General features: G+C 39.1%; 1 protein-coding gene across 1 annotated transcript in view; it reads left to right on the plus strand.

Moving 5' to 3' along the window:
• Positions 1–1,441: 1,441 nt before the first annotated feature.
• GMPS (guanine monophosphate synthase) overlaps positions 1,442–18,063 on the plus strand; it is a 1,355,954-nt gene continuing 1,339,332 nt past the window's right edge. The window contains exon 1 of the mRNA XM_044070497.1: positions 1,442–1,657. Within this exon, the coding sequence (XP_043926432.1) occupies positions 1,631–1,657 (27 nt within the window). The 5' untranslated portion in view covers positions 1,442–1,630. The remainder of the gene's footprint in view (positions 1,658–18,063) is intronic.

Below are 18,063 nucleotides of genomic sequence, written 5' to 3' on the forward strand. Positions count from 1 at the left end.
TGACTCATTATTATTGAATGGATGGATCATGCTTAACCACGGCTGAGTCAAATTCTTTGGATAGTATCCGATTTGGTGAAAAAGTTTACATAGCTCTCACTCAGAAATGGTGGTGGCTAGGGATAGTAGGCTCCTTTTACCCTGTACCAAAGGTACAGGGTTTGAGCCTGAATACCTCTAGCCACCAAGCCCATTATATGGGGGCATTTACACACACACACACACACACTCCTACCCTGAGTAGTCATCCTCCGTCGTTGCTGCCAGTAGTTCCCGTTCCTCCTCTGTCGTTGCTGCTATTAAATAATAACTCTGCCCGCTCGGCGAACTGCTGTTTCAGCGCTGTTCTAGCAGTTCCACATTCCCGCCAGCCGGAAATTATGATGTTTGATGTTCCTTGAGCACTCAATTCCGCCTGACGGAGCTGACGTCATTGTGCACATGATGACGTCAGCTCCGACAGCGTGAAAATTAAAAAAAAAAAATCGGAAATGAAGGGTGCCACTCGGGAATCGTGGCACCCCTTCATTTGGACCCCAAAACTCGATAAAAAGCGAGTAATTCGGAACGGCTGGGAGGTCTGACGGTGGCATTGATAAAAAGACAGGAGTCAGAGCTGGAAGTGGCAGAGTTAAAGACGTTAAGATTTGCACTGGGTGTGACAAGGATGGACAGGATTAGGAATCAGTAGATTAGAGGGTCAGCTCAGGTTGGACGGTTTGGAGACAAAGTCAGAGAGGCAAGATTGCGTTGGTTTGGACATGTGCTGAGGAGAGATGCTGGGTATATTGGGAAAAGGATGGAGCTGCCAGGTAAGGGGAAAAGAGGAAGGCCTAAGATAAGGTTTATGGATGTGGTGAGAGAGGACATGCAGGTGGTTGGTATGACAGAGCAATACGCAGAGCAGACAGGAAGAAATGGAAACAGATGATCCGCTGTGGCGACCTCTAACGGGAACAGCTGAAAGAGAAGAAGACGTTGATGTAAAACTGGTTTCATTAGCTTTCTGTCACCATAAATAACCTTTAAAATTTACTCCTGATTTTGTACTGATGTCCCACCATTATTTTTGGCTTTATCCCCACTTCTTGAGGAAAGTAGTTGAAAAATATGGAGTAGGGGGTATGAACGTTTTGGCTAGAGTTAAGTAGAGTTCCTTATTAATCTATTGGTGAACACTAATTCGTTGTTTCTGAAAAAAAAATATTAAGTGTACTAGTAAAACTTCACTTCCCACAGTTTCCATTATTATGATTTCCAGCACATCAGAAAAACACATCATGATTAGTTGGAATGTAGTAGTAAGTTTACCACATTTTACCCGAAGGAGGTGACATCCTTGGTTATAACCTCGTGCCTTCTGTCAGTTCCTCGTGCTATTCGTTTTTTTTTTTTATATACTTATACCCCGAAAGTTGAGTCACTGTTTCCAGCGCCACTTCTGCACCGGCCTTTAGCTCCTCCCAGTGGTTGTTTAGTGCTTTCACACGAACTCGGAAGCAGCCTTGTTTTGGGCACTGAGCACATTGTCGGCGGTAAAGACCTGCGGCTACCCGTCAACGCGGCTCCAAGTAAAGGGGAGGACGACCAGCTAATACGGTGCTCCGATCGAGACCAACTGCCGGCAGCCATGGCACTCTGCAACGGAGACTCGAAGGTCAGTAACCGAGCAGTTCAAACGGTGTATACCGGGCCGATGGGATCTGTAGTGAGGCGTCAGCAAAGAGGAAGAGTGCTGTGAAAGGTCGGGCAACAGCCGTAACTCACCAAGTGCGGACAGCACTCGGGCCAGTCCCCGGTTAGGGCCTGTATTGGCTCAGTACCTTCTTTCTAGTGTGTGGGGGCGGCATGCCTTTTCCTAACCTGTCCTTACGATGTGCTGGCAGCTCATTTAGCCGTGTGTGGCGGATGTCTTGTACCTCTGCCTTCCCTTCTGATAACTCCTCATTGATTCTGCTTTTAACAAGGTACACGCTGCCGCTACCAGCCTTTCCGCTCTTACAGGAGTGTGAACCTTAAGGGAAACCGAGATCGGACCGTGAGCTTGTAGTGAGAAGGGTCGTTTCCACTGTTTATTTTTTGGGCTGTAACTGATGACTAGTCTTCCCAGGCGGGAGCTTAGCTGCCTGTTTATTGTTTCCTATGGAACAAACATAGCATGCTTTGTAAACATTCTGAGAAAGCAGGACACCAGTTTTCAAGTGTGTACAGTTACAGAGCTATTTTGTTATAGCATCCAGACCTTGCAAGGAAAGGATAGTATGTAGTTGTACATTTCGAATGTAACTTGGTAGGGAAGTGGAGATGATGAACATGCTATGCAGGAGTACTAGACAGGTAATGATTTCTGTCCTGATCAACTGTTTTATGTGCAGCTTGTGATGGTGACCAAGACACGATTATTGGGTTCTTGTAGTTGTAGGGTCATAGAAAGTACGGCATCAGTGAGCCTACAGCGGTTTTGTGTTTATGTTGCAGGAAGAACGTGCAGTCTTGAAATCTGCCCTGATGACTTCCACCTGGTGGTGCAGAATGCAAGTGTTTATCCTCTAACTTGTTGCTTGTCACTTTTTGCACCCGGAAGACATTTAAGCGTATGCTTATTAACTGTCCGGAGCAGTGTTCTTGGTTTAGATTCCTCTTCTTCTAAGTTGCAATGCCAAGTATGATGTAGGATCCGCTAGTGTCTGCCCCAAGCGTTTACTCGAGTTGTTGAGCATAACTGTAATATGCAAAACGTATGTATAAAGTGATTTTGCGTGCAGTGGTTGGCATAATGGTTGAGGTCTTTATCTCACCGTTACAAGGATCAGGGTTTGAGTCCATCCCCTGCTTATTGCCTAGGCTTGTAATAGTCTGCAAACTATTAACTTAGTATTTGTCTGTGAACATATGAGTGGGTTAAAAAATATGATCACAACAAATGTGGGTAGGGGAGCAAGCTGATGGGTGGGAAGTGAGATGAGCTAGTAGAGGTGTTTGAGGGAGTTGTAGGTGTCTTTAAAATTGCAGTACATGTAAAGAGACACTTTGAGCCCACCCACGGATCTTTGTAAATGCATTTGTGTGTATAGTGGGGGTGCAACTTATTGAAAAGTTTTTTGGTGACCCATAAGGGATACGTGTGAAGTAGTGGTTGGTAAGACATTTCTTGTTTGCTCCATTGAGGGTTTCTGTTTTTATTTCTTTCTTTAGTAAGAAACTCGGACTGATAGACTAAATAGCATAATTCCTTGATGCTAATCAGAAAGTCAGTGTCGATTTCAGGGTCTCATTGGGGTGACAGATGGCCTTGGGTACACATGTCCCCTTCGTTTGTGACACTTGGCCACCCATGTCCTGCAGTAGAGTGTACACTTGCATAATGAGCTCATGCAGGCAAGTTTGGTTTGAGCCTGGGGCTACCAGGTTCTTGTGGTATGATCACCACAATTGTTGATTGGCTGATCTTGGTAGAATTGCTTTCTATTTTGGATAATCAATGATTCTATGATTGTACCAATCTCTGTAAACATTTTATAATTTGGTTAACCGGTGGCACCATTTGGTGTAATTGGCTACAAATAAGTGCATAGCTGCAGCCGTTTCTCTTCAGATGTAAGCTATTATGTCTTTTATTATCAAAAAAACTTTGTTTCTGTCCTAAACTGCTTAAGATGCTTCCTGTTACATGGTTTAGGATGCTGGGTTAAAATTGGTATCATTAAAAGTGTTTACAATTTTGAAAGGGATGGTGCAGATTTTTGGTTTCCAGCCTGACTAGAGTATTAAGAATTTAAGCACTTGGTGTATGCCAGGTAGCTGGGCATTTCCTTCACTGTTGTAGCAGTAGGCAACCACAGTCCTGGTATCAGATTTTTGAAGTTCTAGTACTTCTTAAGTGTATTTTAAAAATGTTTTTGTAGTGTTGATGTTAGTGGCTTTATCTGAAATTAAGTAAATACACATTGACACACAGCAGTGCCAGAGTGGCTAACCATGACATTCTGCGAGTATGCTGTCAGGGAATTCACGCTGTTATTTTTTCCTTTAGTAATGACTATTGTAGTTATGACTTGAGGAAGCCTTCATCAGTTACTGGAAAGCATCTGGTTGCAATTCTAACAGCTTTCATTGTTTCAGTTTTGGCAACATTGGGTTACATGAAGTAATGGCTGAAAGCTAGGGTTGCATTTTTTCTGATTGTGATTATGCCAGAACTTGTGCTTTAACCATGCAACTTTCATTTGTTTAGGATGCAGTCTTTAGATGTCTTGTATACTGATGTAGGCATGTGAGAGGCATAGCAGTTGTATAACCTGTTTTTGAGGTATAATAAAGCAATGTTATTTTGCCATGACTTGGTATTTAAGTGTAGCTTTTAGTAGTCCTTAGATTTATCAGAGATGGGGAAGTTATTCCCCTTTTATACACTTGACTAAGATCCTATCTGCAGTGTTGCATGTAGTTTTGCAGACCTTCACTTTAACTGTATGAGTATAGTTACATTTCAGAGGAAGGCAACATCAGTGGTCCATGGGTTTTTTCTCCTGCATCAAAAGCCATATAAGGATAGATTACAATGTGTAAAATCTGGAGAGGGGGAGAGGCATGACAGAAATCTTTAACTACCTCTGGTGAATCCATACACTTCAGGTGTGCAAGAAAGTATTTCTTAGAAGGATGGTAGGTGCTTATAGCAACCCTCCTAAAGAGAAACCATGACAAATGTTAATAATCAATGGGATAGGGATAAGGCCACCCTTATTAAACTGTGTGTGGGTGGGTGTGTATGTAATGAGATGTTGCATGAGGGTATTTTGCTAATCCAGTTAATAACAGCAGATTAGGTAGGTTTTCTGATCTTTGTCATCAAAATGTGTTCCGTTTTGCGGACTGTATGCTAAACAAGTGTTTTTTATTAAGCAGGTGGTGTGGGTGAGGCAGTTTAAGATTTAGAGCAAAGAAAGCTGCATGTAAATTATCTGTTAAGAACATAGGGTTATGCAGACATGAGAAGGCCATTTGGTCTGTGTAGTATGTGTTTTGCAGGTAGCCTGTTGTTTTACTGTCTCCGACATTATTTCTCCTTTTTATTTTATCTTTTCCAGCTTGTTTAAGGTTTTCTGTTGCCCCATGTTCCATAATATTTTAGTAACTGTTTTCTTTTTTTGCCCACTCATTGAAGTAGTACTTTTTCGCATCCATTCTAAATGGAATATGTTGTTCTGTCAGAAATTCGCTCGCTCTTCTTATTTTTCTTCATTGACATTCCAAGTACATTTATGTTTGAAGTCTTGCAAAAGTTTAGAAGAGCGCTTTTGCTGGTCTCCCTGTAGCCACTTCCATTGCCTGTTTGTAAGACTGTAACATGTCTTTCATATTTTCAGACGGGAAGATAAGCTGCCTTCTTATTTTACTTTTCCATACTCTTCCCTAGAATTGATGTAAGGTTTTATGGCTTTATAGCTGCTTGATTTATGTGTGTGTGTGTGTGTGTGTGTGTGTGTGTGTGTGTGTGTGTGTGTGTGTGTGTGTGTGTGTGTGTGTATATATATATATATATATATATATATATATAATGTGTGTGTGTGTGTGTGTGTGTTTTTATATATATATATGTGTGTGTGTGTGTGTGTGTGTGTATATATATATATATATATATATATATATATATATATATATATATATATATATAAAATGTGTGTATATGTATTTTTTTTTTTTAGGGAATGTTCTGTTCCCCTCCATTTAAAGGTACCACTAATGCCTTCTGCCACTTTAGTGGCACCATTGTTAGCCTGTGGAATTGAGTTAATGAAGTTTAGTCAAAGGAGCTTGCAATTCACCTGTCATGCTTCTTCAGCACTCTAGGTAGTAGCATGTTTCATCTGATGTCTTTGTCCCTGTTTAATCCTGCAAGTACCCCCCCATATTCATGATGTGGGTTCACTCATACTCAGAAAATCTTCTATACCATTCCCAACTTACATACTTGCAAATATTTCAGGAATGGGCAATAATGCCCTTCTACGATTAAATAAAAAACAGTGATGTAAAACACAGTTTATTTTTCTCTTGTACCTCGCCTTCTCATGTAATACTGAAGGAGTTGTATATGTTCTGAATTGCCCCTGTGAATTGTTTTGTATAGGAGAAAGTCAAAGGTCATTTAAAGTTAAATTACAGGAGCATATCAGAGACATTAATCAACATTTGAAAAGTCCCTTGGATATGCATTTTAAACAGTTTTATGCAAGTAACCCAGATTTTTTGACAGGAAGTATTTTGGACCAAGTTTGTAATGGTATGAGTGATCTTGTTGACATTTAAAGGTAAATTATTGTACAAAGAAACGTTATATATACTTCAGTATAATTTTTTAGTACCTTATGGTTTGAACAAGGAATGTAATTGGAAGTATGTTGTTTAATTTTTCTTAATTGTCAGTTTGTGTAATTAATTAATTGGTATTTATGTAGAGGTAACATAGTGTAAGGGTTTTTTCTCCTTGAAGGCATAATTTTGCCGAGATGCTAGAGAGGAATAAATTGTGTTTTACGTCACTGTTTTTTGAATCGTGGCATTTACCTGTGGCAGTTGTATCGATTCATTAGTCATTTGTTTGTTTTGTCGTAATAATGCCCTTCTAGCCTGCCAATATACCAAAACAGTTATTCCAATAATAAGGGTCTAGGCTGTTCTTAAAAATATCTAAATTAGTGCTTGCTTTAATATAGTCTGATAGAGTAGTTGATGCATGTAATAGTCTCTCTCTCTCTGAGAATTAATTAATGCACTTCTCATTTCTATAGAATCTTCTACACATGTTGTCTGATGATTTAGTTTTTGATAACCTCAGACATTCCCAGAGGTAGTTCTCTAAATGCCTTGTGTATCTGAATAAAGTCTCCTCTTAAATATCTATATGAGACACTGTGTACAAGTTCAGATATTTTAGTATTTCATAATAACTTAAATTTTCAAATCCATGGATGCTCTTGGTATATTTCCATTGTAGTCTTTCCAGTTTAATCAAGCTTGCTTTCTTATAAGGTTTCCATATTGTTATTCCATACTCAAGTTTGGGTCTAATTTAACTTAACAATGACTTCATTATTTCTGATTTCCTAGACTTTATAAATCTTTTTATATAATCTATAATTCTATAACGATCATTAACTTAAGTGGTTGATATGATTGGAAACACTCCAAGCTGAATCTACCATGTACCCAGGTCCTTAAAAGAACCTGTACCCAGGTCCTTAAAAGAGTGTAGAGTTTTAATCAGTAATATTTACCTTTCAGTTTGTGTCTCCCAAATCTCATATGCTTAATTTTTGCGATATTTATAAACATGTTATTTTCCTATACTCAAGTGGTCAGTTAGGCCATATCTGCAAACAAACTTGACTATCTCTGTAACACATGAAATCGTCTTACCCATGTTAAGTCATCTGCATACAGACTGTACAACACCTCAGATGAAAAAGAGCTGAAAGATACAATATAAACCATATGTGGCAAAGATAGAGCCATGTGGGACACCCTGACTGTAACTAGAATTTCACCTGTTCAATTGCTGTGTGATGTTTGTCATGTCCTGTTTGTAAGCCATGCAGCTGTCCGTCTTATCAAAGATACATCAATCCATAGTTCTAATTTATTGATCAGTGTTTCATATATGACCCTATCAAATGCTGAAAAATCTACATAAATTACATCACAGCACAGATTTTCATTCATAGATGTTATTGTATTGTTATAGAACATCATGTTACAGGTGGTAATAGATCTATTTTCAACATATGCATGCTGATTATATAGTTTCAAGTCCAATCTTTCCAATTCTGACAAAAATCTATCCAGTATAATATTCTCCATTATTTTTCCATAACATGAAAGTAAACATAAAGGTCTCTGGCTTTGTCCTATTTCCCTTTACCTTAGGTTTAATAAGTGCATGTTACCAATCATGGAGGGTCTCCCCATATTTATATGACGTAGTAAATAAATGTAATGGTACTGCAAGTTCATGCCAAAGTGTTCTCGGGTCATTATTACTAATTCTGTCTTTTCCCTGTCCTTTGTTTGAATCTAGTTTGCATAGTTCTTGTCTGTTTGATTCCGGTTTTGGAGGTTACTTTGATATCACTAGGACAATTTATCACCCCCAGTTTCTGAGGTTGCTTGGATATCACTAGGACAATTTATCACCCCCTTTGTGGAGCCAAACTGCTTTGCATAAGATTTTGCAAATATGTCTATTAATCTGATTGATGTGTCTGAGAATAAAGTTTAGAATCTACCCACAGTTTCAGTTTGCATGTCTTACTCCTACCATATCTTGTGTATCTATAAAGTGGTTTCATATTGTGCTCAGTAGTTTATTTTGGAATCTTTTGCCTCCACTTGTCACCAAGTACTGAAAAAGAGAGCTTTTCAGTTTTTCACTCTGCTTATTTGCTTCTATAGCTTTCTTTCCACTTTTCTCCAGTATGTTGATTAATAAATGTTCCCTTTTTTCCGTTTAACTGTAATAACTGAAAATGTCTTTTCCCACACTTTGGCACCCTCATTAAATTATGTCCATTTTATTTTCCTTGGTCATACATTACTCTTTCCTAATTCCTGCAGTTTATTCTTGGTGTTCCTTTTTAAAATTTATAGGTGTGTATGTGGTGAAATGTCCAGTCATCAAAAGAGGGACCCAAGTCATCTATGTAGCGAAAACGCAAACCTTTTCGTGACACTGCTTCCTTCTCATGGCTGTATCAGACAGAACATGGCTTTGTGATTGTGGTAGAACTAAGCATGAATACACAGTAGTAAAATCCATTGTTAAATGTAAAATGGTTGCTGAGTATGCTGATCTCGGTGGACCTGCTTACTGTTTTCCTTCCTCTTTATGTACGCCTTTATTTTGGCTCACTGCTGATATCCACATTGACTGCCTCATTCCCTTTTCCCCTCCAACATTTACCTGTTCATTCTTTTCCCTGTTTCTGTCTTTTGATGTACTTATTGTACAGAAATATTACATGACATCTGTTTATGTTGCACCAATTGTCCATCATTTTTGTTATTTAACCTGTGCAGTTCGGATATCCGTCAAGGAATTATTCCTTTTTTTCCTTATGCTGCTACCATGAGCATTCTCTTCTATGAAAACATTTTGCCAATGATGTACCTCACCCAGCCCCCTTCCATAGGCTGTTTCCATTTATATTCTCTTTTTGCTGTTGGCATCTTCTGTCTGAATACAAAACCTGCACTTCCTATCATTGCAGATTTCGTCTTAGTATATTCCTGTTCTTCCCAATTCAGTTCAGATTCCATTTATTTTCCTGATTTAAGTTTCTGATTTTCTTCCTTAATTTTAACATTGTCATTTTATGTGGTGTCATGCAGTCTGTACATTGTGTGAACCTGCTCCCACTCCTGCAACAATCTCTGGTGGCCTGTTCATGGATCCATTTTGTTGGGTTTTGTTTTATTTCCTTCTCATTATTCCTGGTGGTGGTCTCCAAACTCTCTTCCCATGCAGATAAAGTTATCCCTGCTGTTCATACCATACCTTCTTTGTTTCTTCTATCTGGCTTGTACCACTTCCCAACCTTAATGTCTTTTTTCCATGTTTCCTCTACTTTTTTGGTATGTGATATTTTCTTCTGTGGTACTGCTTGTAGTTCACTCATTTCTTTCCTTTGGCTTCTTGCATTTCTGAGCATAAACATTCATGTAGCCCCTTATGATTCTTTCCACTCCTTTTTATGTTACTGTTTAGTCCCTATATCTCAGGATATTCTCCTTTCTTTTTTGTGCTCTCTATTCTGTTGTGTATATTATTTATTTATTTATTTATTTATTTATTTATTTTTATATTTGCTTATTAACCAACCTTGTCACTTATTCCCATTTTCTATGTTAACCAAGGTGCACATTCTGGTTAAACTTGCTTGCTCTGTCTCCAATTTGGAAGTGGAAGTTGAATCAATCCTAATACTGCTGAGCGTGAATATATATATATTTTTGATATCCATGTCTGGCATGGATGACATGAAAAACTGCTTGTCTGTGGCATTTGGCTTAGAGGATTAAAAAGCTGTTAATCCGTTTCCTGTGGTACAAGATTTGATTTTCTCAGCCTCCATTGGCTGTCTTACTCTGAGCAAGTCACTTAATCAGACACCACTCCTGTGCTGAGTGTGAAAAAGGTCCATGGAGATCAGTGCTGTACCCTGGAAAACAAATGCAAATAAAATAAGTAAAATGTAATGAACGCAAAATAATGTGTTTTATGAGAGCCAGTCACAATCCTCTATCTGTTTTTAAGTACAGCAAATTTTTATCTAATGAAGTGCTGTTTATATTCTCCGGGTCTTTAATCATCTGTTCTTAAAGGCCCACTAAGCTCTCAGTCACTAACAGACTGTTTCCACCTGTTACATATTTAGTATAACTTAACTGCTTCATTTTACCCCCAATCTTCCATTACTTGATTTTCCCCAGCAGTAAAAAAAAAAAAAATTCTTATTAATAACATTGATAATTGCTGCTGTATCATGGGAAGTTAATTCCGCAGCCCAGTAATGTAACAATATATTTTTTAATTACTGTACACCTTGTAATATTCTATTAAAATGCTGCATTCACTATATCGCAGTTGTGCTATAATAGTTCATAGTTGTGTACTAGGCTAATGGCCCTGGGGCTTATACAAGCCTAGCCATAGTATTACCCTGGCATATTGTCACCCGACTTTAGTTCCAGTGCCTCTGTCAAGTAGAGCCACTGGTGTTATCCCCGGGGTGAATTTTCTGTTTCCCATCCACTCATCAAGATTTCTCTTGAAGAGGGTCAGCAAGGTGCTCTGCTTGATATGTATGGGAAGTCTGTTCCGTAGCATGGGCAGTCTCTGGGTTATGAACCTGTCCCTCCAGCATGGGGTTTATATTAAGTTGTTGTTGTGTCTTTCGGCTTTTCCCGGTTAGGGGTCGCCACAGCGGAACTCTGGTCCACTAATGATTGGCAGTAGATTTTTACGTGCCAAGTTGCCGGCCCTGACGCACAACCTTCAACGAAGGTACGCCCATTCACGCATGTCACCACACAGAAGACGCTCTAGCTGAGAATCGAACAGGACAACGTCTTACTGTGAGGTGACAACACTACCGCAGCACCACCGCCTTATTGTTATAAGTTTTTCACAGTATAAGGACTAACTTGCATATAGATTGCTTGTACATCTTCAGCAAATATGCCCTTACAGCATTAAAGCTGTTGTGGTTTTTTTTTTTCACATCTAAAACATTACTGAAATGATAAATACCAAAAATTCTAGTATTTAAGGAAAAGTATATAACTACGCTGAAAAGTATATTTCCTCAGGTAATGATTGGCTTAATGGTAAGGGGCTGACTTGAAAGCAGATAACAGAATCAATGTTGTTTTTAATGGTTGTGTAATAAAAGTGGTAGTGAATGCCCTCTTACTAATTACCAATTCTTATTCTGACCAAATTCATCAGCAAACCATCCAACCTTGAAATATACACAAGTAAATCACAAATGTCTGGCTTATTACATCCCAGGTGAAAAAAAATCACATTTCATACAGCAGGCAAAGTCAGTTTATGTTTGAATTAATTTATAGTCTCTGATAGTCTGATTATATCTTAATGTGGATTCATTGTTTCAGCATAGACCTAGAAAACTCATGGTCTACAAAAGCTGGACATCCTACCTCTGCAGCTCTTTTTCTGTTATCATAACTGCTGTAATACTGCTCTTTGCACAGAGAAACAAGTACGTAGTGACATAATCCTGTCTACTATAGATTCGCTTTCCAGAGATTATGGTGACTGGAGTGGGATTACCAAAAATGGGCGGCCACAGTGGTGCAGCGGTTAGCGTTGCCGCCTCACAGCAAGAGGTTCTCCGGTTTGATCCTCGGCTGGGGTGTCTTCTCTGCGGAGTCTGCATGTCCTCTCTGTGGTCGTGTGGATTTCCTCCCACATCCCAAAGGCATGCTGTAGGTGGATTGGACACACTAAATTGGCCGTAGGCGTGAGTGTGTGCGTGCGTGTGAGCTTCTTCCGTGGAAGGTTGGGCTCCGGGCTGGCAACTCGAAACTGTAAAACTCCACTGCCAATCATGAGCGGACAGGTGATCTGCTGTGGCGACCCCTAACCGTGAAAAGCCGAAAGAAGAAGAAAAGAAGTGGGATTACCAAAAATACTTTTTAGAGTTACATGGTAACGGTTAACATTTCTTCATATACCATTGTTTTTGTGTTTTTGCATTGATTTTTAACAGGTTTGTCATGTTATCCCTGGAAATCCGGAGTGCATTACTTTAGTTCTACATTATATCTAAGTGGCTGCTATAATTGATTGGGCGTTGTATTGACTTTGAGATACAGAGACATGTTAGTTTCTGGCCTTGTAAATGTACTCCTGTCTTGCTGCAGCAGTTAGAAAGTTAAGAGTAGTACAGAAAACTCTTGGATTTATGACATTCCCCAGATGATTCATGGGTTTGTATGTTGTTAAGATGTGCCCAAAGCTGGTGGACATTTCATGTACATTAATTTAAGTAATAATCCCCTTTGAACTTTAGACCAGTTGGGTCTGAGTAGAGCGGACTTTATTTTTTACTTTCGTAATTGGGACAGTTCCGGAGTTTCTCAGATTACGTATTTTCAAGGATAGGCCTAGATTATGAGAGTATTTAATAACTTAAGGTTGCACTATATGCAGGTGGTGATGGATTTCAGATCATGGTCTCCCATTTTCTTGTTGGTATCCTTGCATATAGTTGGTCTGCAAGTTTAGTCCATAAACTCATACGTGTCAAAGCTTTGTGCCTTATGATTTTGTTTGGAACTTTTTCAATTCACTATCGTTTAAATGTCTCAAAATAGTATCTTGCAGGTCTTGGCAGAAGCATTTTTGCAGTGCCCTTGTCAACCATTGAAAAAAAAAAGTACTGTAATTTGCTTAATGTTTTGGTTATTTGTGGCTGCTTTCTTTGCTTATCAAATAGCATCTTGCCATAGATTGCTGTTTTGAAGTTATGAATCTTGCAGTCACAGTTGACACTTTTCCAGTTCTAAAAATTGACTGAGTTAAGAAGCTGTTATCTTCCTGGTAGTCCATACAGGCATTCCTTCTTATTGGTATGAAAATGTCAGTGACTGTTGTTTGGGCAAAGTAAGCTTTCTTAGAAAATTGCCATGGAAGTGGCACTTGTTTTTATTTTATTCTGTGTGACCAGTGAAGATTTGGCTGTAGTTATTACTGAGCAGGTGATATTTTTCAAACGGCAACAAACCACTGTGGTGCTAAGAAATGAAAGGAAACGCCATCCTAGAACTAAAAAAACAGTTTTTTTTCACCCTATCTTGTTTCCTGACCTCCTACTTTAACACCTCAAAACCACCCTAAGTGCTTTATTTGTAATTTTAGCCTGTTGTCATTGACATATAATGGGATTTGTGTGAGTCACTGTTATCTTCTTTACCTTCTGTAAAAGGACTGCTTCTTTTCTGTATCTAATCACCCTCATTTATGTTTGGCTCAGACCTTGTTTTACACTGTACTTAGAAGTTATCCAGCTACAGCTACGGTCATCAATATCATACATAGTCCAGTTTTCTTACTTGAAGCAAAACTTACTGAATGTATGTGTTAGACAGCATTTAAATGACTGTATGTCAGTTGTATGTGAAGACATGAAGTCATCAATAAAATCCAATTGCCTACCAGAAAGAAGAGTTTCAACTTTGCAGGGCAACTGGATGAGAGCACGGCTCTCAACTGTTGCCAGTTAATTTTCGGTCTTTCCCCTAAAACTCGTGGTTTTCTGGTTGAGAAGTATACCTCTTAACTGTCCTTTTGTCCTCCTCTGATTTTTGGTCTGTTCCTATTTCTCCATTGTGTTTTAATTTTCAGAGAAGTCCCTGATTTCAGTTTAGAATCGATGTATCCCTCCTAAGACTTTTGATTTAGGTAGAGAAGATGGTAGATTTTACATAGTAAACATGACGATCATTAGAGTAGAGTTATAGGCTTCTTTTACTTGCAAAAATGCATATTAATTTACATTCTGTTAGTTTGTCAACTTTCAAATTAATAGTACTAATGTAAGGTGTCCCTATTTGTTTCTGCATATTTCTGGATTTGTCCCCGATTTTGGATTTAAGAGGTTTAGAGCTATGGGTCTGTTCATTGTAAAATGGAAGGGTCTCAAACTCTGTCTTTCAGAAAATGTATGCTAATGCAAAACCTGTTAATCTTGCAGCTTTGTAAGCTTTGTAAGTATAAGAGCAATGTTTTTAAAATTTGCCCTTCATTATTTTATTTATTTTTATTCATTCATTTATTTATTTATTTTGACCCTGACTCCGACGGTTGAGAGCTGTAAGAGTGCGTTGCTTGGGGGTGCAGCTGTATGCATATCTCTCGACTGTATTATGAAGAAAAGAAGAAGAAAAATTTGTGGGTTTCTGGCAAACTGAAGCTTACAGTCAAATATGAATTTCAAATTCATACCAATATCATAGCTGTTATACTAGCAATGTAGTAAGTGTATAAAAGCAGTATTTAAAATCTTTCCATGAATTTAGACCTTTGTCTCCCTATCTTTGACTTTTATCCATGATTTCTTGTGCCAGGTGGTAAAAAAACTACAGCTGTGTGTTTTTTATAAAGCAATTTTTGTCATACAGTCAGAATTTTACAGGCAGATATCTGAGATGCGCACAGACAGGAAAGTTGGTGGGTACGGAGACTGTGTGTTGATGAAAATGAACAGTTGCTATAGTTTGGTCATTTTCTGACTTTGCAGGATTAGTTGATATTTTGTAGATATAATTTGGAATACTTCACTGTGGCCTTTTTATCACAGTGAAACGTTATTGGGACCCAAAGTTGCCATAATTGATGAAACTGACCATTTGCTCTTCTCAGAGTTCACTCTTGGAGATTACACCCATATTTTGACATTTTGCATTACGTGTATTTTCTTGATTTAATGTTGGAAATTTTCATAAGAGTTCCACTTAAAGAAATACATTTGTGTAGGGTTTATTAGTTCCAAAAAGTTTAACACTGCTTTAGACAAATGCCCCTCACCATCTTGGACTCATGAATCTGTGTGTGTGTGTGTGTGTGTGTGTGTGTGTGTGTGTGTGTGAAAATATGTATGTATACAGACACACACACAACCTCAATGCCTTGTAAAGATGATGTGCTGTTTTGTTCACTGACAGCTCGATGACATTCCCATGTTTGACAGTGTACTCAGTTACACCACACCTTATTGACATACTCGTGTCTTTCATTTGTAGGCCTTGGTTGTTAAAAGTTCTGTGGATCCTTTATGAGCTTTTTGTTGCTGTAAATGCTGTTTGTGCAGCATGCAGTGCAATACATTTCCTTATGCCGTCATTTTGTCTCCAGCATAGGTTGTCTTTCAGCTTATAGTGATAAGAAGATTTAGACTTTCTCCATACTCTAGCTTTTTTAACAAGAAATGTCATTGCCTATGTCATAAGTGATAATTCAGTCATTTCTGTAAATGAAAACAAACCATATTTTCAGTGGCAAACATTATACATCACATGTAGTCTTTTATACAGTCATTTGAATGTCACATAGCTCATTCATTTCCTGCTTTCATAGGTTCATGGGTAGGTACTAGGCTATCTGCCCGAAAACATTATAAGCTTAGCACGAATGTGTTGTCTTTCACCGCCCCCTTAGATTAGTTTCCTGTGCCTCTGTCCAGCAGAGCCATTGAAGTGATCCCCGAGGTAAACTTTCTGTTTCCCATCCACTCGTCAAGGTTTCTCTTGAAGAGTGTTAGTGAGGAGCTCTGCCTAATGTAGATTGGAATCTTGTTCCAAAGTATGGGAAGTCTCTGGGACAGGAATCAATCCCACCAGCACATCCTATTTATTGTTGTGGTGAGGTTTATGTCCCTAGAGCGTGTGGCTCGAGGGGATATGGTTTTCTTTAGGTGGAGCATGTCCATCAATTCTGGGTTGGACATGGCCTTTTATGTCAGGCAGAGATCACCTCTGAGTAGGCAGTATGCAACCAAGTACATCTGGAGTTTCTTTAGTCAAGCTGCATAGGGCATCTGTTTGAGGCCAGTGATCCTCTTGGTGAGGTACTTCTGTGGTCATTCCAGCTGTTGCAGGTGTCTTGTAAGGTACTTCCCAAATGGAGCATTGTACTCTATAATGGTCTGATGAGTGATGAGTAGGGGGGCACAATGACCTCTTCTGATCTGGATGGGAACCGTTTTATGATTAGGTCGGCCACATAAAAGTATTTTCTAACCACTTTGGCAATGTGATTATTAAAGGAGAGATTACTATCTACTTGGGTCCCCAGATCCCTTATTACATCTTCTGTATTTAGGGGACTACCTCCTATGTGGTAGTTTGTGGGTACTGTGTTTTTTCCAAAGGGGATGGCTATGCACTTTTCGGCATTTAGCTTGAGGCCATGATTTTGACACCAGGTATCTTGTCTCAGTGAGACCCTTTTGGAGGATGTCTGTGTCAGCCGGAGAGTCATTTATAGCCCCTAGTTCGCAGTCATCTACGAACATGGTCAGCCATAGTCCTCCTGTGCTTGCCTGTACCTCTGAGAAGTATATGCCGAACAGGAGGGGTCCTAGGACTGAGCCCCGGGGAACAACACTTGTAACCGGTTTAGAGTCGGACCTAGCTCCCGCAACTCTTACCATGTGGGTTCTGTCCATGAGCCAGTTGGCAACCCATCTCATGACGTAGGGGTTTATGTTCAGGCTGGTGAGCTTGTTTATAATACCAGAATGGGGAATGGTGTCGAAGGCCTTTGCGAGGTCTAGGTAGGCTGTGTGGACCACCTTTCCCTCGTCTGTAACCTTGGCAACTGTCTCAATGAAGTCCACCAGGTTTAGGAGGCATGATCTGCCCTTAACAAAGCCGAACTTGGTAGGGTCCAGTGTTTGGAGGTTCCCAATGTCTCTGTTAATGAGTTCCATGATGATGCGCTCCATAGCCTTGCAGACCAAGCTGGTCAGGCTTACAGGGTGATAGTTCCCAGGATCTGTTGTGGCTCCACTTTTGTGGAGTGGAGTAACCGCTGCTGTGCGTCACTCTATGGGTATGTAGCCTATGGAGAGGCTGAGTTTGAACAGTGTGTTTAGGTGAGGGGTTAATTCTTCTTTGAGCTCGTGTAGGACACAGCCTGGGGACACAGTCCGGTCCTATTGATACTGTGTTTTTAACCTTTATTCCTCCCCAAAACATTGCTGTGCATGTACTGTTCCTATAATTCCCATTTTTTCTATGTAATTTGTTCCTACTCTTTTCTAAAGTTCTCTCTTCCAGTTCTGTTACTTTATTCACTACTTCTAGTATGGTTCATTTAGACTTTGATTTCCATTTTCTTGCAATTTCTTTTTTGGCAGCCACCAGAATTAAAAACTCAGCAAGGCCTTAGTACATCTAGGCAATTTCAATTCTGTATCGCAGCAAAAAAAAAAATTATGTAGATACACCAATTTGCTCAACCAGTATTTCCAAAAGGGTAGTCTGCAGGGAATTTCTGCCAACTCATTACACTCACAAAAAAATGTTCCCACTTACCTCTTTTGTCTCCATCACACCACCACCATTTGTAATCTAACTGAGGAAAAATTATTTGGAGTCTCCTTGTAGTATTAAAATACCTATGCAGACACCTCACAGCCAAAATCCTATATCTTCTAGACTTTGTTGCATGCAGTGGATATAAAAAGTGTACACACCCCTGTTAAAATGCCAGGTTTTTGTGATATAAAAAATGAGACCACAATAAATCATTTCAAAACTTTTCTCACCTTTAATGCGACCTATAACCTGTACAATTCAATTGAAAAACAAACAAATCTGTTAGGGGAATAAATATAAAAAATAAAAAACGTACAATAAGCTATTTGCATAAGTGTACATATCCTTAAACTAATACTTTGTCGAAGCACCTTTTGATTTAATTACAGCATTCAGTCTTCTTGGTACACACCTGCAATCAATTAAAGAGACTCT

Source organism: Protopterus annectens, chromosome 4.part1, assembly GCF_019279795.1.
Source record: "Protopterus annectens isolate FY-2018-M chromosome 4.part1, PAN1.0, whole genome shotgun sequence".
Lineage (NCBI taxonomy): Eukaryota > Metazoa > Chordata > Ceratodontiformes > Protopteridae > Protopterus > Protopterus annectens.